Source organism: Taurulus bubalis (genome assembly GCF_910589615.1).
Source record: "Taurulus bubalis genome assembly, chromosome: 19".
NCBI classification, from domain to species: Eukaryota; Metazoa; Chordata; class Actinopteri; order Perciformes; family Cottidae; genus Taurulus; species Taurulus bubalis.
Genome location: NC_136607.1, coordinates 735,340 through 758,135, shown reverse-complemented (window position 1 = coordinate 758,135; position 22,796 = coordinate 735,340). Strand labels below are relative to the sequence as shown.

Sequence of the window (22,796 nt, the reverse complement as noted above, 5' to 3'; positions counted from 1 at the left end):
GATGACCGAGACTGGATCTGCAATGTACTTCACGCCAATGTATTTGCAAACAGCAGCTTACAAACAAGCAGAGTTGGTCCCGGATGGAAACAGACACAGAGCTTCCCTCCCTCTGTGTTTTTCAGGCCCCCTCCCTCGGGTATCCCAGTGGTGTAATCATCTACTTCTTTCTCCGAAATCAATGTTTTTGTGACCTCAACGTTGCTGTCAGGTCAGCCTGACATCACTCCTCCTGTCCCGTTGCTCTTCTGACCCTCGTTGCTAGGCTGCAATATCCTGCTCTGTACACTGGACACTCTCAGGCGTCTAACGTTTCCCTCTCCACTATTCGCTCTGTCCCTCTGGCGGCCCTCACCTTTACACATTCATCATGACGCCAGCAGGATTATTTCAACAAGATTATATTAAACATGTTCCTTCCACAGAGACCAGGATGCAGAGTCCTGTGGCTCCTGCATGTCGTCTAGCTGGATCCATCCTACACATTAACACCAGGCTTTGTGTTACCATCCTACACATTAACACCAGGCTTTGTGTTACCATCCTACACATTAACACCAGGCTTTGTGTTACCATCCTACACATTAACACCAGACTTTGTGTTACCATCCTACACATTAACACCAGGCTTTGTGTTACCATCCTACACATTAACACCAGGCTTTGTGTTACCATCCTACACATTAACACCAGGCTTTGTGTTACCATCCTACACATTAACACCAGGCTTTGTGTTACCATCCTACACATTAACACCAGGCTTTGTGTTACCACGTGTGAGTGTGCTGCTCGGACCAATCCTGCTCCTGCTTTCAGTTCTCCTTCTGAATTAAACTGATCTTACCATAAGGGAAAGGCCAATTAATCAGAGAGATGGGTGTTTTCGGGGTTGTGCTCAGGTGATGGCATGACAGAGTCCACTTAGGACTAGCAACTAGCATCCACTAGTGGAGCCTGTCTGTTAGAGTTTCCTTCTGGTTCGCCTCTTTAACTTCTTCAAGTTTCCAAAGCAAGTTAATCTCCTCTTGGTCTTCTGGGTCTACATGACCCGGATGGCTGAGGATCTTCAGACATACTACTTTATGTTTCATGAAATATCACTGATAAAGTAACATGCACTGAGTCATACTGCACCAGTCAGAGGAGAGGTCCTCTGGCTTTATTTAAGAACTAAGTTCAAAGACCTGTTGGTCCCACTGGTCAGAAGTCTTTAAACTATTATTATATAGTATAGTATTTTATTCAGCCATAAAGTACTATACAGCCTGTTTACATTTAGAGCGTTCCATATCAGTGCGCACTTAACCTTTTTTTCGAAAATTAGTTATAAAAAAACTCAAACGCTTCTAGATCATCAACCACAGGTCCGATTTAATAAATTTAAACGGCTAAAGTACTATAAGCCCTTGTGAGAAGAGAAACGATGGACTACATTTAAAAAAAAGATCGTTATATTTTTTATAATTACGTAATTACGTAAGCTCAACATGACTGAGCGATTGTAACGTTTCACTTTTTAACTCATTTTGTGCCCCTAACAACGGAGGATTTCGCTCAAAGTAGTTCAAAGGGTTTGCCGGCCCTCCGCTGCGTGTCGGGCCTAACAACTCCCTTGAACAGTACATTATTGTAGATACAGTACTGTCTCTCGTACCTTATTGCTTAAATAAGTGTTTTATTAGTTAATAAGTGTTTTGTGATTTTCTTCTGTTTGTTTTTTGGGTTAGTTAATGTTCATGACTTGATCTCTGAACTGTTCCTGATGCCTCTTCAGGTTTTCTGTGTTTGGCTTCAAACCTGCATTCTTGAGATTGTGGCAATTGCGTAATAAAACAATCTTGACTGTCATGGTTTTGACAATACAGTTTGGATATATATATATATATATATATATATATATATATATATATATATATATATATATATATGTGTGTATTAATAAACTACAGGAATACATTTAACTTAACCTCAAAATAAAATGTGAACAACTCTCCTGTATTTATGTGAGGTATTGATCTCTCTCTTAAATAAATAAATGAGTAAATATTAAATACAACACAAACCCTATGAAGCAAAATCCATTTGATGCTGGACTTCAGAATAAGTGTGAAGTCCAGATGATGACGCTAACAGATTAATGTTCTGTGTCTGAGCACCGTAGAGAACTGTGTTCATTCCAAAATGTGAAAGTCACACAGCAATAATGTAGAAGATCCCAGTAACAAGTAGAGAGGCGTCTACTGAAGGCCGGTCATAATAAATAAACCAACACGGTGATGCTTTGCAGATACTTTATTACACAAATAACATAGTTACTGAAAATAGTACTCTTGCAGCAAAACCAGTGTCAAAATAAATATCAGATAGCTCACACGTAAACATTGGAAATGCAATTTCTATGGCATGCCATTTAGGAAATGATTCATACAAAGTTTATGGCAAATACAGATATGGTAGCTATAGTAGATATTGATAGAAAAAGAAATATTTGATGAGGGTCTGAGAATACATGATGTCATGTAAGATTAGGAAATGAAACCTGAGGATACAGAATTAAACTGGATATTCTGGTTAGCATCATCATCCTCTCCCACTGTCTGTGTTGTGGATTATCTTTATTAATAAACAGAACCACACCAGTGGGTTCAGTCTGTTTGCTACACACTATATTCTTCATGTCACAGCGAAGCTAACATGAAGCTAACGTTAAGCTAACGTTAAGCTAACGTTAAGCTAACAATGCTGCTGTGCTTTAGACATTTCTTCATCTTAGTGAACACCACATTATTTTTAACTGAAAGAAAATTCCTCTGCAACTATTTTGAATATTGATGAATCATTTATATAATCATTTAAAACATTTAAATTGTAAACATTCACTGGGTTCAGCTTCTCACATCTGAGTATGTGTTAGTTTTCTGTCATGAAGTATATTTTGGTTTGGACTGTCCAACAAAACAATAGATTTTAATATTTCAATTTGAGCTCAGGGGAATGACGATGAATACTTTAAAATAATTTCTGACATTTTATAGCTGAAAGGATTGAACAGCCAGATTAATCAAAGAGAAACATCTTCTCTTAGCTCCAGCCCTCAGTATCCGGCCAAGCGGTGCAGACTAAACAGCAATGATGTCTTTTGGATTCATAACCACGTGAGTTCTGAGAGAGCAGCTGGCTTTGGAAAGAGAGAACACAAAGATGAAGGAATTGTTGGTAAAGAGCTAAAAACCTCCTGATGATGACGATGATGATGATGATGATGTGGTTCCGTTGAGAGAGAACATGTTCTGTAAGGAACCGTTCCTCAATCCATGTTGTTTCTTCATAATGTTGGAAGTTTGTGAGTTTGATTTAATAATTACAGTGCAGACACTTGGCTGTTTGATTGGCATCGTGCACACACACACACACACACACACACACACACACACACACACACACACACACACACACACACACACGCAGACATAAATATACATATAATAATATCCCTTTCTGGTCACTTGAATGAAGGTAAATCAATATGAAGCTGTAAAGCAGCAGCTGTGTACATGTAATGGTGGTGATGACAAAAGGCAGAAGTAAAAAGGCACAAAATGAAAGTTAGCGAACTGAAACATCTATTGAACTACCGCTGTGTGCTTCACTACGTGTACGATAGTTATGTACGTAAGGATGCATCCAGTCAAATAAACGCTCTGTACTACATGATATATCAATGGTGTTAAACTATTGATTTTTAAAATCACAATGAATAATCCATAATTAATCCTATTTACTTTAATTCTTATTCAGATATTGAGATGTCATGAAAAAACGCTCAACAAGGGAGTCAGAATGTTGTCTGCAGAGCAGAGCGACACAACGTGAACACACACACCACATGATGTCATCACATCAAACACACATGAACAGCTGGATAGGACTGTTATCACTATGATATAACTATAGGATAGAACTGTTATCACTATGATATAACTATAGGATAGAACAGTTATCACTATGATATAACTATAGGATAGAACAGTTATCACTATGATATAACTATAGGATAGAACAGTTATCACTATGATATAACTATAGGATAGAACAGTTATCACTATGATATAACTATAGGATAGAACAGTTATCACGATGATATAACTATAGGATAGGACTGCTATCACTATGATATAACTATAGGATAGGACTGTTATCACTATGATATAACTATAGGATAGAACAGTTATCACGATGATATAACTATAGGATAGAACTGTTATCACTATGATATAACTATAGGATAGAACAGTTATCACGATGATATAACTATAGGATAGAACTGTTATCACTATGATATAACTATAGGATAGAACAGTTATCACGATGATATAACTATAGGATAGAACTGTTATCACTATGATATAACTATAGGATAGAACTGCTATCACTATGATATAACTATAGGATAGAACTGTTATCACTATGATATAACTATAGGATAGAACAGTTATCACAATGATATAACTATAGGATATAACTGCTATCACTATGATATAACTATAGGATAGAACTGTTATCACTATGATATAACTATAGGATAGAACAGTTATCACAATGATATAACTATAGGATAGAACTGTTATCACGATGATATAACTATAGGATAGAACAGTAATCACTATGATATAACTATAAGATAGAACTGTTATCACTATGATATAACTATAGGATAGAACAGTTATCACTATGATATAACTATAAGATAGAACTGTTATCACTATGATATAACTATAGGATAGAACAGTTATCACTATGATATAACTATAGGATATAACTGTTATGAAGTGCCAGCATGTGACGGCCTTAAAGGTACAGTGTGCATCCACATTGTGTTTCTCTTGGTCTGAAGAGGAGGAGGCGGAGCTAGCCAGCAGACAGCAGCTGCACTTTAAGAGCCGACGTGTGCAGGTGTGAGTTCACCTGCTGCAGGTGCTGCTCGCAGCGTGACATGACAAAGGAGCCCTGAGGGGCCCAACAGCGCGCTCCGACTCTCCAGCGGTTAATACTTGACCCTTTTTAGTCATAGAAAGTCATTTTGTGAAGTTTGGTATGAATTAAAATTAAAATCCAGCAATGGGCTTGGATCTGTTAACAAAATGACTCATTTCAAGACTTCCATGGATTCTTTCTAAACCCTGATGCTAACGTCTCGCTCTGGTCTTAAGGCTGAAGCTGATCATGGTCACTGAAGGCCAGTTTGATGAGGGGAACAATCTGTGGGCATCGTGTCAACAAGCTGGATACAGATGGCAGGTTCATTCAATAAAGATTCAAATGATGCTAAATCATTTGTAAATACACAACATATCTTTAAATATATAAACAATACGATTGGCAGCTACCACAACAGGTGTACAGACGATGAAGAGCAGGCAGCCTAAGAGGAGCCGGGCGCCGCCGGCAGGGCGGAGTACTCCTCGTTCTCCGAGTCGCTGCTGTCGCCCGTCCTCTCCGGGTCGCTGCCCTCCGTGCTCAGCTGGTCGAAGCCCTGCCGACTGTACCCCTTACGGGACGCCAGGAAGTTCCCCAGGTTCAGCCCGCCCACCGCTCTGCCTGCAGGGGGCACAGGGTTATGTTCCACAAGGACAGACACCTTCTCTTGGAGGTTCAGAACTCTATGAAGACACGGACACCTTCTCTTGAGGATTTAATACTATATAAAGACACAGAGACCTTCTCTTTGAGGTTTAGAACTCTATGAAGACACAGTCATGAAAATAACTTTTCTGTGTTATGAACAACGTCTCCTCTGTCTCGTGGACATGCTGTGACATCAGAGGGCGGTTACATGTTTTAAACTACTTAACGTAACAATAACTCATCATATATATGATGTTAATGACATACCTCTGATTCTTTATGTGTGATATTAAAGGACATACCTCTGATTCTTTATATGTGATGTTAATGACATACCTCTGATTCTTTATGTGTGATATTAAAGGACATACCTCTGATTCTTCCCAGGATTCCTCCCACAGAACTGGGTTCACTTTTGACCTCACAAGCGTCTGCAAATGAACAATATTCAATATTCAATAATCAGCCGAATGATGACCAGATACTGAGAGTACAAACACATCAGATGATACAGAGCAGCATGGACTGTTACTACACTCATCAACACGGCCCTTCAGGACTTTTTCATGACTTTAACCAAATGTCCATTACAAGCATTTAGTGAAGTCTGGGTGTAAACAGTAGAAAGTGAGTAAATGTAGTATTTAAACTAACAATGAGAACACAAAGCATACAGTAAACCTTAAATGACTCAAATGAATGAGACAATAGTTTGATTAAAAGAATAAACATTATATGTTTGCCTGCTTATATTTTGAGTCTTTCTTTTAAAAGCATATTCATTATTTCAAACTCAGCGTAAATGAATGTCATGAACACATGAATAGAACACATTTACATGACTTTTACTAAACTTTGGGGATTTTATTTTTTCAAGAACTTTTCTAGACCTGGAAATAACCATTTTAAAACTCCATGACTGTTCCAGGTTCTCCATGAGCATAAGAACCCTGAGAAAAGCTCTTTTGTGTCCTGGTTTATTATTTAAATAATATCTATGCTGGTGTTCTTCCATGTTAAAAACCTCTGGCTCATACGTACTGCTCTTCCTCCAGCAGATGAAGCCTCCGATGGACATGACCAGCAGCAGCGGGATGAGCAGCAGGGTGCTGATGACAGCGGGGAGGGCACCTGGCCCACCCGGCCCGGGGCTGGGCTTGGCTGCGCTCTTCTTCTTCTTCTCCTCTTCTTCCTCCTGTGGTTGAGGCTGCAGAGGCACCGTCTGCTTCTCCTGGACGGCTGCTGTCTTTGACTTGTTGAGCTCCGGCCTCACCTTAGTCCTGACGAATGTCTCTATCTCTATACGACAGAAACGTTGTGATTAACGGGGTTTACAGTCCAGGATCTCTTCTTAAAAGTTTGTTTTTTGTGGATAAAAAGCAAATCCTATTATTTATTTTTTTATCAAAAACCATAACCTTAAGAAAACCAGGCAGGAACCACCTGTCCATCAGGACTAACTAGCATTCATACTGATGGGAGGAGCTACCATGAAGGAACCACCTGTCCATCAGGACTAACTAACATTCACACTGATGGGAGGAGCTACCATGAAGGAACCACCTGTCCATCAGGACTAACTAACATTCATACACTGATGGGAGGAGCTACCATGAAGGTACCACCTGTCCATCAGGACTAACTAACATTCACACTGATGGGAGGAGCTACCATGAAGGAACCACCTGTCCATCAGGACTAACATTCACACTGATGGGAGGAGCTACCATGAAGGAACCACCTGTCCATCAGGACTAACTAACATTCACACTGATGGGAGGAGCTACCATGAAGGAACCACCTGTCCATCAGGACTAACCAACACTGTAGACACAGGTATGGGAGACATTTGGAGTGTCTTGCCCAAGGACACATGGAAATGGACTAGCTGAGCCGGGGATCGAACGTCCGATCCTCTGATTGTAGGAGACCTGCTCTACCACTGAACCACAGTTGGCCACATTGACTTTACCATCATGAAGAATATAAAAACTTTTAAACTCAACAATATTCACCATCAAGTTCTTGCACCTCGATTCCAGCTTTCTTGACAGAGCGATGTAACTCTGGAAATGAAAAAGAAAATCACATATTTTATTTTAAAATCCAGTGGAGGTTCCAGGTTAATAAACTACAAAGTTACATTACAGGTACAGTTTCAAAGTCACAACAAAAAGGACTTGATGATTTCTGTATTCTCACCAATATCTACTAAAGTGCATTTCACTCAACGCACACATTAAGCTGGATGTGCACAGGATAACAACACATAGTGTAGATGCATCATAGTGAATGAAGCTGAGCTTACTCTCAGTGGTGAACTTGAAGACTGATTTACTGCCTGCATCCCCGACAAAGACGCTCCCGTCACTGCTTTCAACTATGTCGTGAGGCATTTTAAACTCCTGCAAAGGAAGGAAAATACAGCGTCATGTAAAGGTTTAGGCGCAGAAATGATCACCGTCCCAAAATCCCAATGGTCTGGAACAGTCCAGTACTGGGTACAGTGGGCCTTACATTCAGGCTTACTGTGTAGTCAAATGTCCCTCCGTTGCATTAGGAATCTCTAATGCAAACCGAATATAGATGTTTGGAATAGTTTGAATTATTATTATTCCGTGTTAAATGCATTTGGATCACAGACATTGCAACACCTTTTGCAAACAGACTTAGCAGGGACTCATTAAAAAAAACCAGCAACCTGCTGAATGCCCAGTCGTCGTCACAGAAAGGTGTTGTGGGAAGTCTGCAAAGACCTCGGAGCGCTGCAGATGCAACACAGCCGGTCCAGTGGTGGACACTGGTGACCGAACGCCTCTGCTGCAGGTCGTACCCTCTCTCCTGTTTGCTGTCTAACTTCGGCTGTACGTTAAGAAAGGCAAAAAGCCCCAAATAAATCATATAAAAAAACGGGGATTGGTAAAGAACCCTACAGCTTCTCCAGAACTCTTCTCGACCAACAACAATCTGGCACTATCCAGTTTGAAGCCAGAGGTAGAGGGTTCCTTTGGGTTCCTGGTCCCAACGCTGTTAAGCAGACTGAAGAATGGCGGAAGAAGAGCAACACATCATTGAGAGGAAAACCAACAACACCTGAAGAAATGGTTCAGAACTCCTCCAAGCTTTTCTTAACTATGCCTCTACATGTGAGTCGTATTACGTCTGAGAGACTTCAAAGCCGTCTCAACCAGATCTGGGCTCAAGCGGGCCGCCAACTGCCACAGAACAGGCAGGGAGTTTCTGAAGCTGGTAGACAACATTGGCCACCAAGGAATAGGCAAGACCTGGTCCCAGACCTGGTCCCAGACCTGGTCCCAGACTTGGTCCAAGACCTGGTCCTAGACCTGGTCCAAGACCTGGTCCCAGACCTGGTCCAAGACCTGGTCCAAGACCTGGTCCCAGACCTGGTCCAAGACCTGGTCCCAGACCTGGTCCCAGACCTGGTCCAAGACCTGGTCCAAGGCCTGCTAAAGACTGAGAGGATCTTCCGTGAGTGCAGCATCTTGTGTTTCACGGAGACATGGCTGCACACGGATTTTCCGGACCACAGCGCGTCGGTGCCCGGCTTCAGGACTGTACGGGCGGACAGAGACGCTACACTGAGCGGCAAAAAGAGAGGGGGAGGGATTGCAGTGTATGTGAACGAGAGGCGGTGCAACCCCGACCATGTGTGTGTGAAGGAGCGTTTCTGCAGCCCGAACATTGAACTGTTAGCCGTGGGGATGCGCCCGTATTATTTGCCGAGAGAGTTTACGTCTGCCATTGTTGTCGCCGTTTACGTGCCACCATCAGCTGACGCTGAGGAAACAGTGGACACCATCCACTCCACTGTGTCTGGACTGCTGAGTCAACAGCCAGGTGCTTTTATGACAATAACTGGTGACTTTAATCACACAACACTGGACAAAGCTCTGCCTATTTGTATACAGTATGTTGACTGCCCCACAAGAAACAATAAAACTCTGGACCTCCTGTATGAAAATACTAAGGATGCATACAGGGCCACTGCCCTTCCCCCCCTCGGCAGGTCTGATCACGACCTGGTCCTGCTGACACCCAGGTATGTTCCTCTGGTGCAGAGGCTGCCTGCGACCTCCAGGACTGTTAGGAGGTGGTCTCAGGAGGTTAACGACGCCCTGCAGGACTGCTTTGAGTCGGCGGACTGGGATGTGCTGTGTGGACCACATGGGGAGGACATCAACAGCATGACAGACTGCATCACTGAATACATCAAGTTCTGTCAACACACCACCATACCATCCCGGACTGTGCGCTGCTTCCCCAACAACAAGCTCTGGATCACCAGGGACCTGAAGGCTCTTCTTAATAAGAAGAAAGCTGCTTTCAGGTCTGGGGACAGGGATGAGCTCAGGAGAGTCCAGCGCGACCTGAAGGTGAAGATCAGGGAGGGCAAGGACTCCTACAGGAGGAAGCTGGAGGCCAAACTCCAGCAGAACAACACGAGGGAGGTGTGGACCGGGATGAAGCAGATTACCGGCTTCAAGGTGGGAGGGAGACAACCAGGGGGCTCCCTGGAGAGGGCCAACGAGCTGAACTGTTTCTTCAATAGGTTTAGTTCACAGCCCTCATCCGTCTCCTCCTCTCACCACACCTCCACACCTCCCCCTGTGCCCCCCTGTTGAGCTGCACTTTCGCTGAGCTCTCAACACCAAATGGCTCTCCCAATGAGCCCTCAACACCAAATGGCTCTTCCATTGAGCCCTCAACACCCGGTGGCTCTCCCAATGAGCCCTCTACAACAATGGGCTCCTCCACCCTCCCCCTCTCTCTGTGACGACTGACCAGGTGAGAAGACAGCTGGAGAAACTCCCCCAAGGCAAAGCTGAAGGACCTGATGGCATCAGCCCCAGGGTCCTAAAGACCTGCGCCACCCAGCTGTCTGGTGTCCTGCAGCACCTCTACAACCTCAGCCTGAGGCAGGAGGAGGTCCCGGTGCTGTGGAAGACGTTGTGCCTGGTCCCTGTCCCGAGGAAGTCGATTCCATCCGTCCTCAACGACTACCGACCGGTAGCCCTCACCTCCAAGGCCAAGACCTGGTCCAAGATCTGGTCCCAGACCTGGTCCAAGGCCTGGTCCAAGACCTGGTCCCAGACCTGGTCCAAGGCCTGGTCCAAGACCTGGTCCAAGGCCTGGTCCAAGACCTGGTCCCAGACCTGGTCCAAGGCCTTGTCCCAGACCTGGTCCCAGACCTGGTCCAAGGCCTGGTCCAAGGCCTGGTCCAAGGCCTGGTCCCAGACCTGGTCCCAGACCTGGTCCAAGGCCTGGTCCCAGACCTGGTCCCAGACCTGGTCCAAGGCCTGGTCCAAGGCCTGGTCCCAGACCTGGTCCAAGACCTGGTCCCAGACCTGGTCCAAGACCTGGTCCCAGACCTGGTCCAAGGCCTGGTCCAAGACCTGGTCCAGGCAGTACAGGTACAGGTGAGGCCATGTCAAGGTGCTTCTGTCTCTTGCAGACACACTGGAGCAGGAGAATGCCAGAAGGGCCAGAAACCTTGAAGTCCCGTCCTCAGTTGTTCTTTTACTGTGTGAGTCTGTTAAGAGCCGGGTGTTAATGGTACATTCCTGGATGAAGGAATGAATGTGTACAACATTTTAATGTGAGGAATACATACCACAAACTGTCTGTGAATCCATTGTAAGGACACTGATAGTTATGTTCAGCTTTTGTAGAAAAGAGGTCATTTACAAACTAAAGTTTATATGTAATGGAGAAAATGTGGATATTGCCAACGGTTTTACATATCTGTGTCTGTTCATAATGAATAATAATGGATCATCTGAGAGCTGCATAAGCAGCATGTTGGCCCTCATTAGGGTTACATCTTACTGGTATGTTATGTTGTGTGCATGGGAGGTACAATATAAACCCTAAAAGTTAACGACCACCTGAACATAAATGGGATGGTTGCTTCCTAGCAGTAAAGAAGAAGACAGTAGAACTGTCGACATGCCTTAAAGATACACAGCTTCACTACTCAGTGTAGCACAGACAGGAAGCTATAGAGCAGCGCTGAGTGTGTGTGTGTGTGTGTGTGTGTGTGTGTGTGTGTTTACCTTTTTCTCCGGGTTGAAGGTATCCAAAATATCCATGGTAGAATAATCTATTACAAAACCTCTGAGTGGAGTTGAGCGATATGGAGATTCCCCATTTACTGCAAAAATTAAACCATCTTCTCTCACACACACACACACACACACACACACACACACACACACACACACACACACACACACACACACGTCATTTTCCACATTTTCCATAATGCAATTCATAATACATGTTACACTTTGTGTGTTCATCCCATGATGATGTCACTGTGACTTCTTCAGGGTTATTTTCTAGGCTGATCCTCAGACCCCTGGCATTATACAACCTTCCAGTCTAAGAGATCCCCACGCATGAACTCAAATAGTGAACTTTCATTTCTACTACGACTGAAAGGAGAACAATGCACGATGTCCCTCATGGTGGGATAACACACGATATCTAAGTAGTATGTGATGACTGTTCCCGTCAGCTCCATCAGTGACCTCACCTCCAGCTGGGCTGTAGGAGATGGCAAACACCTGCCCTCCAAACTCCTCTTTCTTTATTTCCTTGACAAACTCTCCAGTGTGGGCGAGGAAGCACTGGATACGGCCGTTCTCCCGGTCAGCCACACACACCTCCTGTCTGTCAGGGAGGAACACCAGGCTGTGGGGGATCTGGAACGGGACGCGCCGCTTCCTGTCTGACGAGCCTGTAGACCAATGAGGACAGCACAAGTTATGGGGAGAGAGAGAGAGAGAGAGAGACACACACACAGACAGACAGACAGGAGAGAGCTTCCTAACACAACCTCATGTCTACACTTTAACACAACTTGTGTGTGGTTCAATGGTTCCTGCATGTTGAGCTCGTCCTCTGCTGTTTTTCCACACAGGATGAAATAAAAAGTCACAACATGGATTCCTCTGAGCAGGATGAAGGGATGAATTACTTAAAGCCTACATGCCTGATTGAGTTATGAGTCATAGATATGTCTCTGCTTCATGAGCAGCTTCACTGTGCTGCCAACCAGCTGTCACAACAACGTGAGCTGCTTTCCTCTTGGCGACTTCAACACATCGTTGACATGAAAAGCATAATAATGATCTCCTAATAAAGATCACTTCTGAAGCTAAGTGATAGCACCAGATCTTATTCGTGGGCACAAAAGGAATAAAACGCCAAGGGGCGATGGATACGTTTGCATGGCAGTGTAATAACACTGTAATAACACTGTAATAACACTCAGATATTTCTGCATTTATATTCCGTCATTTTCATTTGTTGTCTTTTGTTGACCTTTTGCTTTAAAACATTCCAGAGGCTGTGTGTGTGTGTGTGTGTGTGTGTGTGTGTGTGTGTGTGTGTGTGTGTGTGTGTGTGTGTGTGTGTGTGTGTGTGTGTGTGTGTGTGTGTGTGTGTGTGTGTGCAGTCAGATTCCTACCTGCGCCCCAGTGAGACAGGTATTTGCCCTCAGCTGAGAACTTGAGGATCCTGGCATTGCAGTAGCCGTCGGACACGAAGACGTCCCCGGTCTGCGGGTCCACCGCCACGTCGGTGGGCTGGCAGAAGTGCTTGATGTCACTTCCTGGGGTGAAGGCCTCCCCGAGGGCCAGCAGCACTCTGTCTCTGCCGTCACTGCTCACCTTTAACACCTGAGGACGGACCGGAGCACGACTCTTCATCGGTGCTACTTTTCACCTCTTCATTCAATTCAGTTTATTTTGTTGAGCCCGTAATCACAAATCACAGATTGTCCTCAGAGCTTTACAGTCTGTACACACAACATCCTCTGATGTCATGTGACCAGGAGGACAATATATGTCATGTGACCAGGAGGACAATATATGTCATGTGACCAGGAGAACAATATATGTCATGTGACCAGAAGGACAATATATGTCATGTGACCAGAAGGACAATATATGTCATGTGACCAGGAGGACAATAGATGTCATGTGACCAGGAGGACAATATATGTCATGTGACCAGGAGGACAATATATGTCATGTGACCAGGAGGACAATATATGTCATGTGACCAGGAGAACAATATATGTCATGTGACCAGGAGGACAATATATGTCATGTGACCAGAAGGACAATAGATGTCATGTGACCAGAAGGACAATAGATGTCATGTGACCAGGAGGACAATATATGTCATGTGACCAGGAGGACAATAGATGTCATGTGACCAGAAGGACAATATATGTCATGTGACTAGAAGGACAATAGATGTCATGTGACTAGAAGGACAATAGATGTCATGTGACCAGAAGGACAATATATGTCATGTGACCAGAAGGACAATAGATGTCATGTGACCAGGAGGACAATATATGTCATGTGACCAGAAGGACAATATATGTCATGTGACTAGAAGGACAATATATGTCATGTGACCAGAAGGACAATAGATGTCATGTGACCAGAAGGACAATAGATGTCATGTGACCAGAAGGACAATAGATGTCATGTGACCAGGAGGACAATAGATGTCATGTGACTAGAAGGACAATATATGTCATGTGACCAGAAGGACAATAGATGTCATGTGACCAGAAGGACAATAGATGTCATGTGACCAGAATGAACATAACAGTTATCAAACCAGATCTGTTCTGCATGCATTCACATCAGACCTACAAAGGCTTGCAAAAGTATTCATACCCTTGAACGTTTCCACATTTTGTCACATTACACGCCACAAACATAAATATATTTTATTGGAATTTTATGTGAAAGACCAACACAAAGTGTCACACAATTGTGAAGTACAAAGAAAATTATACATGTTTTTAATTTTTTTTTTACCAATAAATAAACTGAAAAGTGCAGTGTGCACAATGATTCAGCCCCCCTGAGTCAATACTTTGTGGAACCGCCTTCTGCTGCAATTCCAGCTGCAAGTCTTTTGGGGTTTGTCTCTACCAGCTTTGCACATCTAGAGACGGAGACTTTTGCCCTTTCTTCTTTGCAAAACAGCTCAAGGTCAGTCAGATTAGATGGAGAGCGTTTGAAATAATTTTGCACACTGCACTTTTCAGTTTTTTTATTTGTGAATTTTCTTTTAAATCATGTATAATTTTCTTTGTACTTCACAATTGTGTGACACTTTGTGTTGGTCTTTCACATCAAATTCCAAAAAAATATATTTATGTTTGTGGCGTGTAATGTGACAAAATGTGGAAATGTTCAAGGGGTATGAATACTTTTGCAAGTCTCTGTACTGTTTATGAATGAAGTTTTAATGACACGTACCTGGTGAAGAGCCACATCAGTGACCCAGTAGTTATTCTCCCTGTCCGTTGTTATTCCATGAGGCAAATAAAACCTGCAACATCAGGGACTTTAATCAGTTTGGTGAAACAGGACGTGACAATACTAGAAAGGCCTGCTGGTCCCTGCTCAGCACTAAAGAAACTACAACTTACATATCTCTGCCAGACGCCTTCAGGATGTTGCCTTTGGCCAAGTCCACAACCAGAACAGTGGACTGCTGGATGGGCCCCTGGGACCTCTGCTGGTATCTGGCCTGGCTGTTAAAAGAGCTACAAGGAAGGTTCTTTATGGGTCCACAGAAACATCTCTCATATATGCAATCTACTTTTGGTTTTCTGTTAAATCTTCCAGCTCATTCATGCTGTAGAAGCTGCATTGATCGGCACTTGACTGCAGTTCAAACAGGGATGGATTACATGTCATCTGATGGACAAGTTATGTCGCAAAAGTTATGCATTTTGAAATGAAAACATAGAGTAGACGAAGGCTCCAGATAAACTAATGCCACTACATTCAACACATGCAGTACAACGTTTCAGTTTATCTGTAGAGCACATTTCAACAAGCGATTCAAAGTGCTCACATGAAAGCATCAAAACATAATGCACATAAAGATAATGATGAGTTGTTACCTGGACCCCCAGCGGTGGTCCCCTCTGTGGAAAATGACCAAGTTAGCGTCTGAGTCGAGGGCGAGTCCTGAAACCTGACCGAGCTGAAGGGAACTCTGAGGCCACGCAGAGACCTGCTCCAGGTGGTCTACACACACACACACACACACACACACACACACACACACACACACACACACACACACACACACGCACACGCACACGTAAACATTCACATAGTTTTCCACATAACATTTTCAAAGAGGCAGAAATAGTTGTGAGTAATGAAACACGTTCTAGGGCTGGGTCAATATAATAATAATAATAATTTTATTTAGCGCTTTTCTGAATACTCAAAGGCGTTTAATATGCTCATCTCTCGATCACAATACTTGGCTGCTATTAGATATGAATTCGAACTTTTGGGTATTGCAATTGTATAATTATTGCGATTTAATATTGTTATACATTAGTTTACTTTGTAAAATTAGACCATGGGGAAAAAGTACAATCACTTCTCGAGACGTTCTCTCTGAGTTGATCCCATAACACTTCAGCATGTCAGCGGCAGTCACTACCAAGAATGTCCAGTCCAGACAGTCCAGACAGGGTGATGTGTGTCTGTAGTCACATGTCCTTCCTCTAACTGTGTCCTCAGACAGCGCCTTTCTTTACCTCCATGATCAATCAGGGCCATTTGAGTCACTTCATATAGCGGCCACTACAGCAGCACTACACTGTGAGGGATGGACCTCAAGCCGGTCCGTTACCGTGTGGAATAAGGAAATAAATGACCGTCAAAAGAACTGCCAGAAAAATGTAAGATTTTAATTTTTTTCAATTCAACCAATAAAAAAATCAATTAAATTACTTTTGTACAGCCCAAAATCACAAATGACTAATAATCCACAGAAAGCTTTACAACGTGTACACATACGACCTCCTCTGTCCCGGGACCTCACACCGGTTCAGGAACAACTCACCCAAAAAAGGACCATTAGTCCTGATCATAACTACATCATAATAAGTATTCATTCATTTTCTGAATTTCAACAGTTTAATTAGCTCCAAGCCCCGCGGCGGCCATTATCGGACAGGAACAGAGAAGAATGAGTCAAGTGACGTTTCCTACAGGATCCCTGGAACCACAACGTTGATTCACTTCATTTAAAGTACTGAAATACAGTAAAGCCTTGTGGGAAGAGTTATAGACGAACAGAAAAAAATAAACGTACCGTTAAATTTATGTAATTACGTTAACCCTGTAGCCTCGCCGTCACTTCCAGGCGGCGGCCGTAACGTTTCACTAGATTGTTAATAAGTACACTTTACAAAGTCAGATGAATTAAAGACACTTCTTCGTAACCATATGAGTTTGTATGAGTCTAATAAAGCATTAAAGATCCTCTGTAGTATATTAGTACCTGAAGAATCCAAATGCGGCCGGACTGTTTTTTTCCCATACTCTCCTTCGACATTTTCGACTCTGCAGGCTTCCGTGGCCGTGGAAGTTTCTTAGAAGGCGTCACATGTCTTAAGCGGAAAATTATGCAAAGATTGATACCCAGCATGTCCCAAACCGACCATGTTTTGGCATAAATGTTAAAACGTTTACATTTTTTAACCGAACGACACAGTTTTTTGACTGAAACTCCTTCGTAACACCACAAGGCTTTGATTTATTGTGATAATCTTGCAGATTCCGATTCTTTAGGTCATCATAATTACAAAGAGGCGTCTTACACTCTGCAGGTTGTTTGGGCCTTGAAGCATCTGGAAAAACCCGGGGGCGGCTCAATAAGGCCTTTTTGGGGAATCTTGATCAAATTATGCTCAGATCATGCTGGATGTTTATAGTTATGATTAAAATATGGTATAAAAGTTTAATTTTTGTAGTATTAGAGTATTATAACTCATTTGGGGTTGCTCTGGAAATAAAAAAAATTGCCCACAAAATCACTTTGAACAGCAGCTATGAGCACTCGGCTCATATGGTCATGAATCGTACACACACACACACACACACACACACACACACACACACACACACACACACACACACACACACACACACACACACACACACACACACACACACACACACACACACACACACACACACACACACACGTTGCATAATGCTACAGTGGCAGAAACGATGCCTGACTGGAAACCAGGAAACAGAACGTGTTTTCAACAGCATAGACCTCAGGATGCACATCAAGGGTTTAGTGGACAGCACTGAACCCTTATCAGCAACGATAAGAGAACTCAGCACAGACCCTTTGAGAACAAGCAGCCCCTCTGCTCTGAAGCCAGAGAACGAGTCTTCACCTCCAGACTGAAGTGAGCCAGCGTTACGTAACATGCAGTCTGCATCGGTAGAGCCGGTCTGAGTAACGCATCCATGAGGGGCACAAAGATATACTTATATCTTCAAGTCATTTCAAAGCACAAGAAGTTCTACAAAAAGCGAAAGGGTGATATTGTAATTAATGTGTTACAGTTTAAGAACACAAGGGGTCAAAAACAACACGTTAGCATCCAGGACCCACCTTCGGCGAGCAGCTTGCTTCTCGGCGGCTCGGCTGTGGCCTCAAGCTGATGGAACCTGTGGACTCTGTCCCTCACCAACACATGATCCAGCCTGGTCTGGACGGCTAGCCTGGCTCTGGGAAAGCCCAGGTCTGTCTTGCGCATTAAGCTATCAATGTGAGCCACCAGCTCAGCCTGGGCTCTCTGCAGCTCGCTGTACCTATGAGCGGGCGCTACTTCCTTGCTCTGGCCTAGCAGCGTGGACATAAAAGAATAGAGGTCACCTGCACAGACAAGGGCAGAGAAGGACAGGAAAGAATGGAAATAAAGGACAGGGACACTGTAGGCCAGAGGCAGAGTCTTGTTTCAACATCAATCTAGCTCACGTTCAGAAGGCTGATGACATTTAATTGGGACTAGTGACATAACAAACAAAACAAACAACACACATGTATTGGCCCCTACACATCGTGTAAGACGTGTTTGGCTAGACACCGAGCGGAGTTGTGTTGTCAGAAGATGGAGTTCAGAAGGAAAGAGTTCACCAGCAGGAAGCAACAGAGCGTTTAATGACCAGACTGCACGAGTTACTGTACAACCTATTCATTATAACCTTAAAGGTATTTTATATATGAACGACAGGACTGAGACCCCTAAAGACATCACCAACTCACCGGCTGTCCTACATCACACTTAACCACGTTTCCACTTATTCCAGAGAAAGATATAAGGCCCTCCCCTGCACACCTTTCGGCCAATCAGATCACATCTCAGTTCAGCTTCTGCCTGACACGGACTGGCCCTTACAACGGGACAAAGTGGACTTTCAATGCTCGCTTGAGGACCACTTCTTGGCTTCTTGACTGATATGGAGGCAGATGTGTGCCGATCCTTCAGAAGAATGATCCACACAAGGAGCCTCCAAGCTCTGCATCCAGCTCAGAGACAGAAGGCTCAGCACCACCCTCTGTGATGGGACCCTGTACTTCCTGAGGGGCAGAGACCTTCCACATCCTCCACCGACCTGGCTCAGGTTCAACATGACTCCAGGATACTTCTACAGGTGCATCCTGCTATCCCCAGTCTACAGGTACTCCACCAGCAGGTTATCAGGGGCCCCATGCACCCGAGCAACAAGCTGCCTGCCGACGTCTGGCAGACGGTGAAACAAGAGCAGGAGAGCTTCCTTTTCTGAGCTGTTAAATAACCCCAGAGTACATTTTCTTTAATAATGGAGAAACGGGTTACTACTGGAAAAAGGACGACCACAACGTGATAGAAAACGAATTGAGCCGAGTGGGAGGAGCGACCATGAAGGAACCACCTGTCCATCAGGACTAACTAGCATTCACACTGATGGGAGGAGCTACCATGAAGGAACCACCTGTCCATCAGGACTAACATTCACACTGATGGGAGGAGCTACCATGAAGGAACCACCTGTCCATCAGGACTAACATTCACACTGATGGGAGGAGCTACCATGAAGGAACCACCTGTCCATCAGGACTAACTAGCATTCACACTGATGGGAGGAGCTACCATGAAGGAACCACCTGTCCATCAGGACTAACTAACATTCACACTGATGGGAGGAGCTACCATGAAGGAACCACCTGTCCATCAGGACTAACATTCACACTGATGGGAGGAGCTACCATGAAGGAACCACCTGTCCATCAGGACTAACTAGCATTCACACTGATGGGAGGAGCTACCATGAAGGAACCACCTGTCCATCAGGACTAACTAGCATTCACACTGATGGGAGGAGCTACCATGAAGGAACCACCTGTCCATCAGGACTAACTAGCATTCACACTGATGGGAGGAGCTACCATGAAGGTACCACCTGTCCATCAGGACTAACTAGCATTCACACTGATGGGAGGAGCTACCATGAAGGAACCACCTGTCCATCAGGACTAACTAGCATTCACACTGATGGGAGGAGCTACCATGAAGGTACCACCTGTCCATCAGGACTAACTAGCATTCACACTGATGGGAGGAGCTACCATGAAGGTACCACCTGTCCATCAGGACTAACTAACATTCACACTGATGGGAGGAGCTACCATGAAGGTACCACCTGTCCATCAGGACTAACTAACATTCACACTGATGGGAGGAGCTACCATGAAGGTACCACCTGTCCATCAGGACTAACATTCACACTGATGGGAGGAGCTACCATGAAGGAACCACCTGTCCATCAGGACTAACTAACATTCATACTGGGAGAAGCTGCAGCTTTGCTCTGAGGTGCAGGGATCAGAACGTAAAGCATTGTTTAAATGACGTAAATCACTGACATCAACAAAGAAACTATATATATATATATATATATATAACTATATAACTATATATATATATATATATATATATACACGCAATAACATCCAACCTTATGGCATCCTGTTGAATTCATGCAAAACTAAAACAAGTTTCTCTCTTATGGTTTCTGATTCTTCACGATGGAGAACTAAGGACACGATGTGTATCTAAGGACGTAGATCTACAGTCTGTCAGAGTCCTAGTGGACAGGTCTTCATCCATTAGGTCTCAATAACCAACAAAGCATAAGGGCTGAATCACAGCAGCATAAACCAGACAAAGCTAAGTGTAAATGTTTCAGAAATTACCAGTTGATATCAGTGGAGTGATGAGTGGGGTCGGGTGACAAAATACACTGTGAGACAATATGAATTGGGAGCTAATAACTTAGCTGGCTGCGCTAGCTGGACTGGTAAACAGGAACCAGCCGTTTACCTTCCTTTAGCTTCAGAGCAGCTTCTGTCCTCTGGCTGGGAGACTCCTTAACTCATCCTCCACACGTATTCATATAAATACACACACACACACACACACGCACACACACACACACACACACACACACACACACACACACACACACACACACACACACACACACACACACACACACACACACATGATAAAGTCTTGTTTTGCGTATGTTTGTATGTGTGTTTTTTTCTTATGGAGCAAAAGACTACAATAAGCATTCTTTAGTTGCGCAACCCTGTACCACTAGTTGGATGAGCAGATACGGTCTTCCATAATTCTGTTTCACTCAGTTTTGTGTATAAAAGTTAATTAAACAAAGGCCTCCATTTGTTACTTTTCTAATTGTCTGTAATTTGAGGTATAAAGGAAACAATGGACGAAGTGGCGGAAATTTAAAATTAGGTCATAATATTAAATACAGGGTTCATATACACATTCTGACCAATGGGTTTCATGACTTTAACCAAATGTCATGACAAACATTTAGTGAAGTCTGGGTGTAAACAGTAGAAAGTGAGTAAATGTAGTATTTAAACTAACAATGAGAACACAAAGCATACAGTAAACCTTAAATGACTCAAATGAATGAGACAATAGTTTGATTAAAAGAATAAACATTTATATAGATGCCTGTATGTATGTCTGCTTATATTTTGAGTCTTTCTTTTAAAAGCATATTCATTATTTCAAACTCAGCGTAAATGAACGACATGAACACATGAATATAACACATTTACATGAACACATGAATATAACACATTTACATGACTTTTACTAAACTTTGGGGTTTTATTTTTTTCAAGGACTTTTCCAGGCCTGGAAATAACCATTTTAAAAAGGGCAATATACTGAATAATACAATGGTAATAAAATGGAAATTCAGCCTGTTTGTTTGCACAATTTTAGAGATAGTTCTGTTGTCGTATTGTATTGTGTACATTATATGTACTGGAATTTTGTTTGCACCTTTTGCTAAGTGTTGTGTGTTTTCTTTTGAGCACTTGAGAGCAAATAAAGTGACTGAACCGAGAATGATCAGACTGGAGGTTGCTGTCTTGAACTTACCCTGATCCAGAGCCTGCTCCGCTTTGCTTTGATCCAACAACTTGTTATCTTGATGGTCTTTGGGGGGAAAATAGAGTTTAATTAGACAGCTTTTTGTTTGTTTATGTAAATGTAAGTAATTAAAAAGACAATTGACTTTAAAAGTATACGTTCAGCTCCTAACCAACAGGGAAAGCTATCATGAGGCTAACTTAGCAGCATGCAACATGAACCATACGTGATGCCGTTGTACCTGAGTGCCCCATGTGCATCATAGAGTTCATGTGCCCTGGACTGACCGCGATGGGGACGTTGGCCTCAGCTGGAATGTGCTGGAACAGATCTTTGGAGCCGGGCTCCATGCAGCTCATGTAGGGGACGGCATGTTTGCTGTCCATGTAGTACATTATATAGAAGTTGCACATTTCATCATCAGAGGTACCACTGCAGACAAGACAGAAAAGTAAATGCGTCACTCTTGGTACGATACAATTATGGAGGAAAGGTGCTATACCTGTATATTAAGACCTGCTTAATATCATATCACAATATCTCTGACTGCTGGCCAGCAATGCCGCTGCAGCCCGGGGATGAATGCTCAACAGTCACTGACGACGGAGCACATTATCTTTAATCAGGTAGGTGACCTCAGTACATCCTTTAGTTACAATACTTAAACAATCACATTTAAGGCATAACCATCACAATGTTTGCTTATGTGATGGATATTGACCAGTAAGATTATTTTACCTTCAATGATGTTTATCGCTATCAAGAATCTGAATTCTCTAAAAGGTTTGTCTTTTTGCTAAAGAAGAATATGAAATGAATCCAAATAATA

The 22,796-nt window shown here is 43.3% G+C and overlaps 1 protein-coding gene across 1 annotated transcript in view; it reads right to left on the bottom strand.

Annotated features, from left to right (window-relative positions):
• Positions 1–4,848: 4,848 nt before the first annotated feature.
• pam (peptidylglycine alpha-amidating monooxygenase) overlaps positions 4,849–22,796 on the bottom strand; it is a gene marked incomplete at its 5' end in the record, with an annotated part of 32,687 nt that continues 14,739 nt past the window's right edge. The window contains 14 exons of the mRNA XM_079234858.1: positions 4,849–5,598; positions 5,997–6,056; positions 6,667–6,924; positions 7,641–7,691; positions 7,934–8,030; positions 11,700–11,815; positions 12,182–12,385; positions 13,118–13,328; positions 14,937–15,009; positions 15,110–15,226; positions 15,590–15,716; positions 18,124–18,387; positions 21,977–22,033; positions 22,209–22,399. Of these exons, the coding sequence (XP_079090984.1) occupies positions 5,423–5,598; positions 5,997–6,056; positions 6,667–6,924; positions 7,641–7,691; positions 7,934–8,030; positions 11,700–11,815; positions 12,182–12,385; positions 13,118–13,328; positions 14,937–15,009; positions 15,110–15,226; positions 15,590–15,716; positions 18,124–18,387; positions 21,977–22,033; positions 22,209–22,399 (2,002 nt within the window). The 3' untranslated portion in view covers positions 4,849–5,422. The remainder of the gene's footprint in view (positions 5,599–5,996; positions 6,057–6,666; positions 6,925–7,640; positions 7,692–7,933; positions 8,031–11,699; positions 11,816–12,181; positions 12,386–13,117; positions 13,329–14,936; positions 15,010–15,109; positions 15,227–15,589; positions 15,717–18,123; positions 18,388–21,976; positions 22,034–22,208; positions 22,400–22,796) is intronic.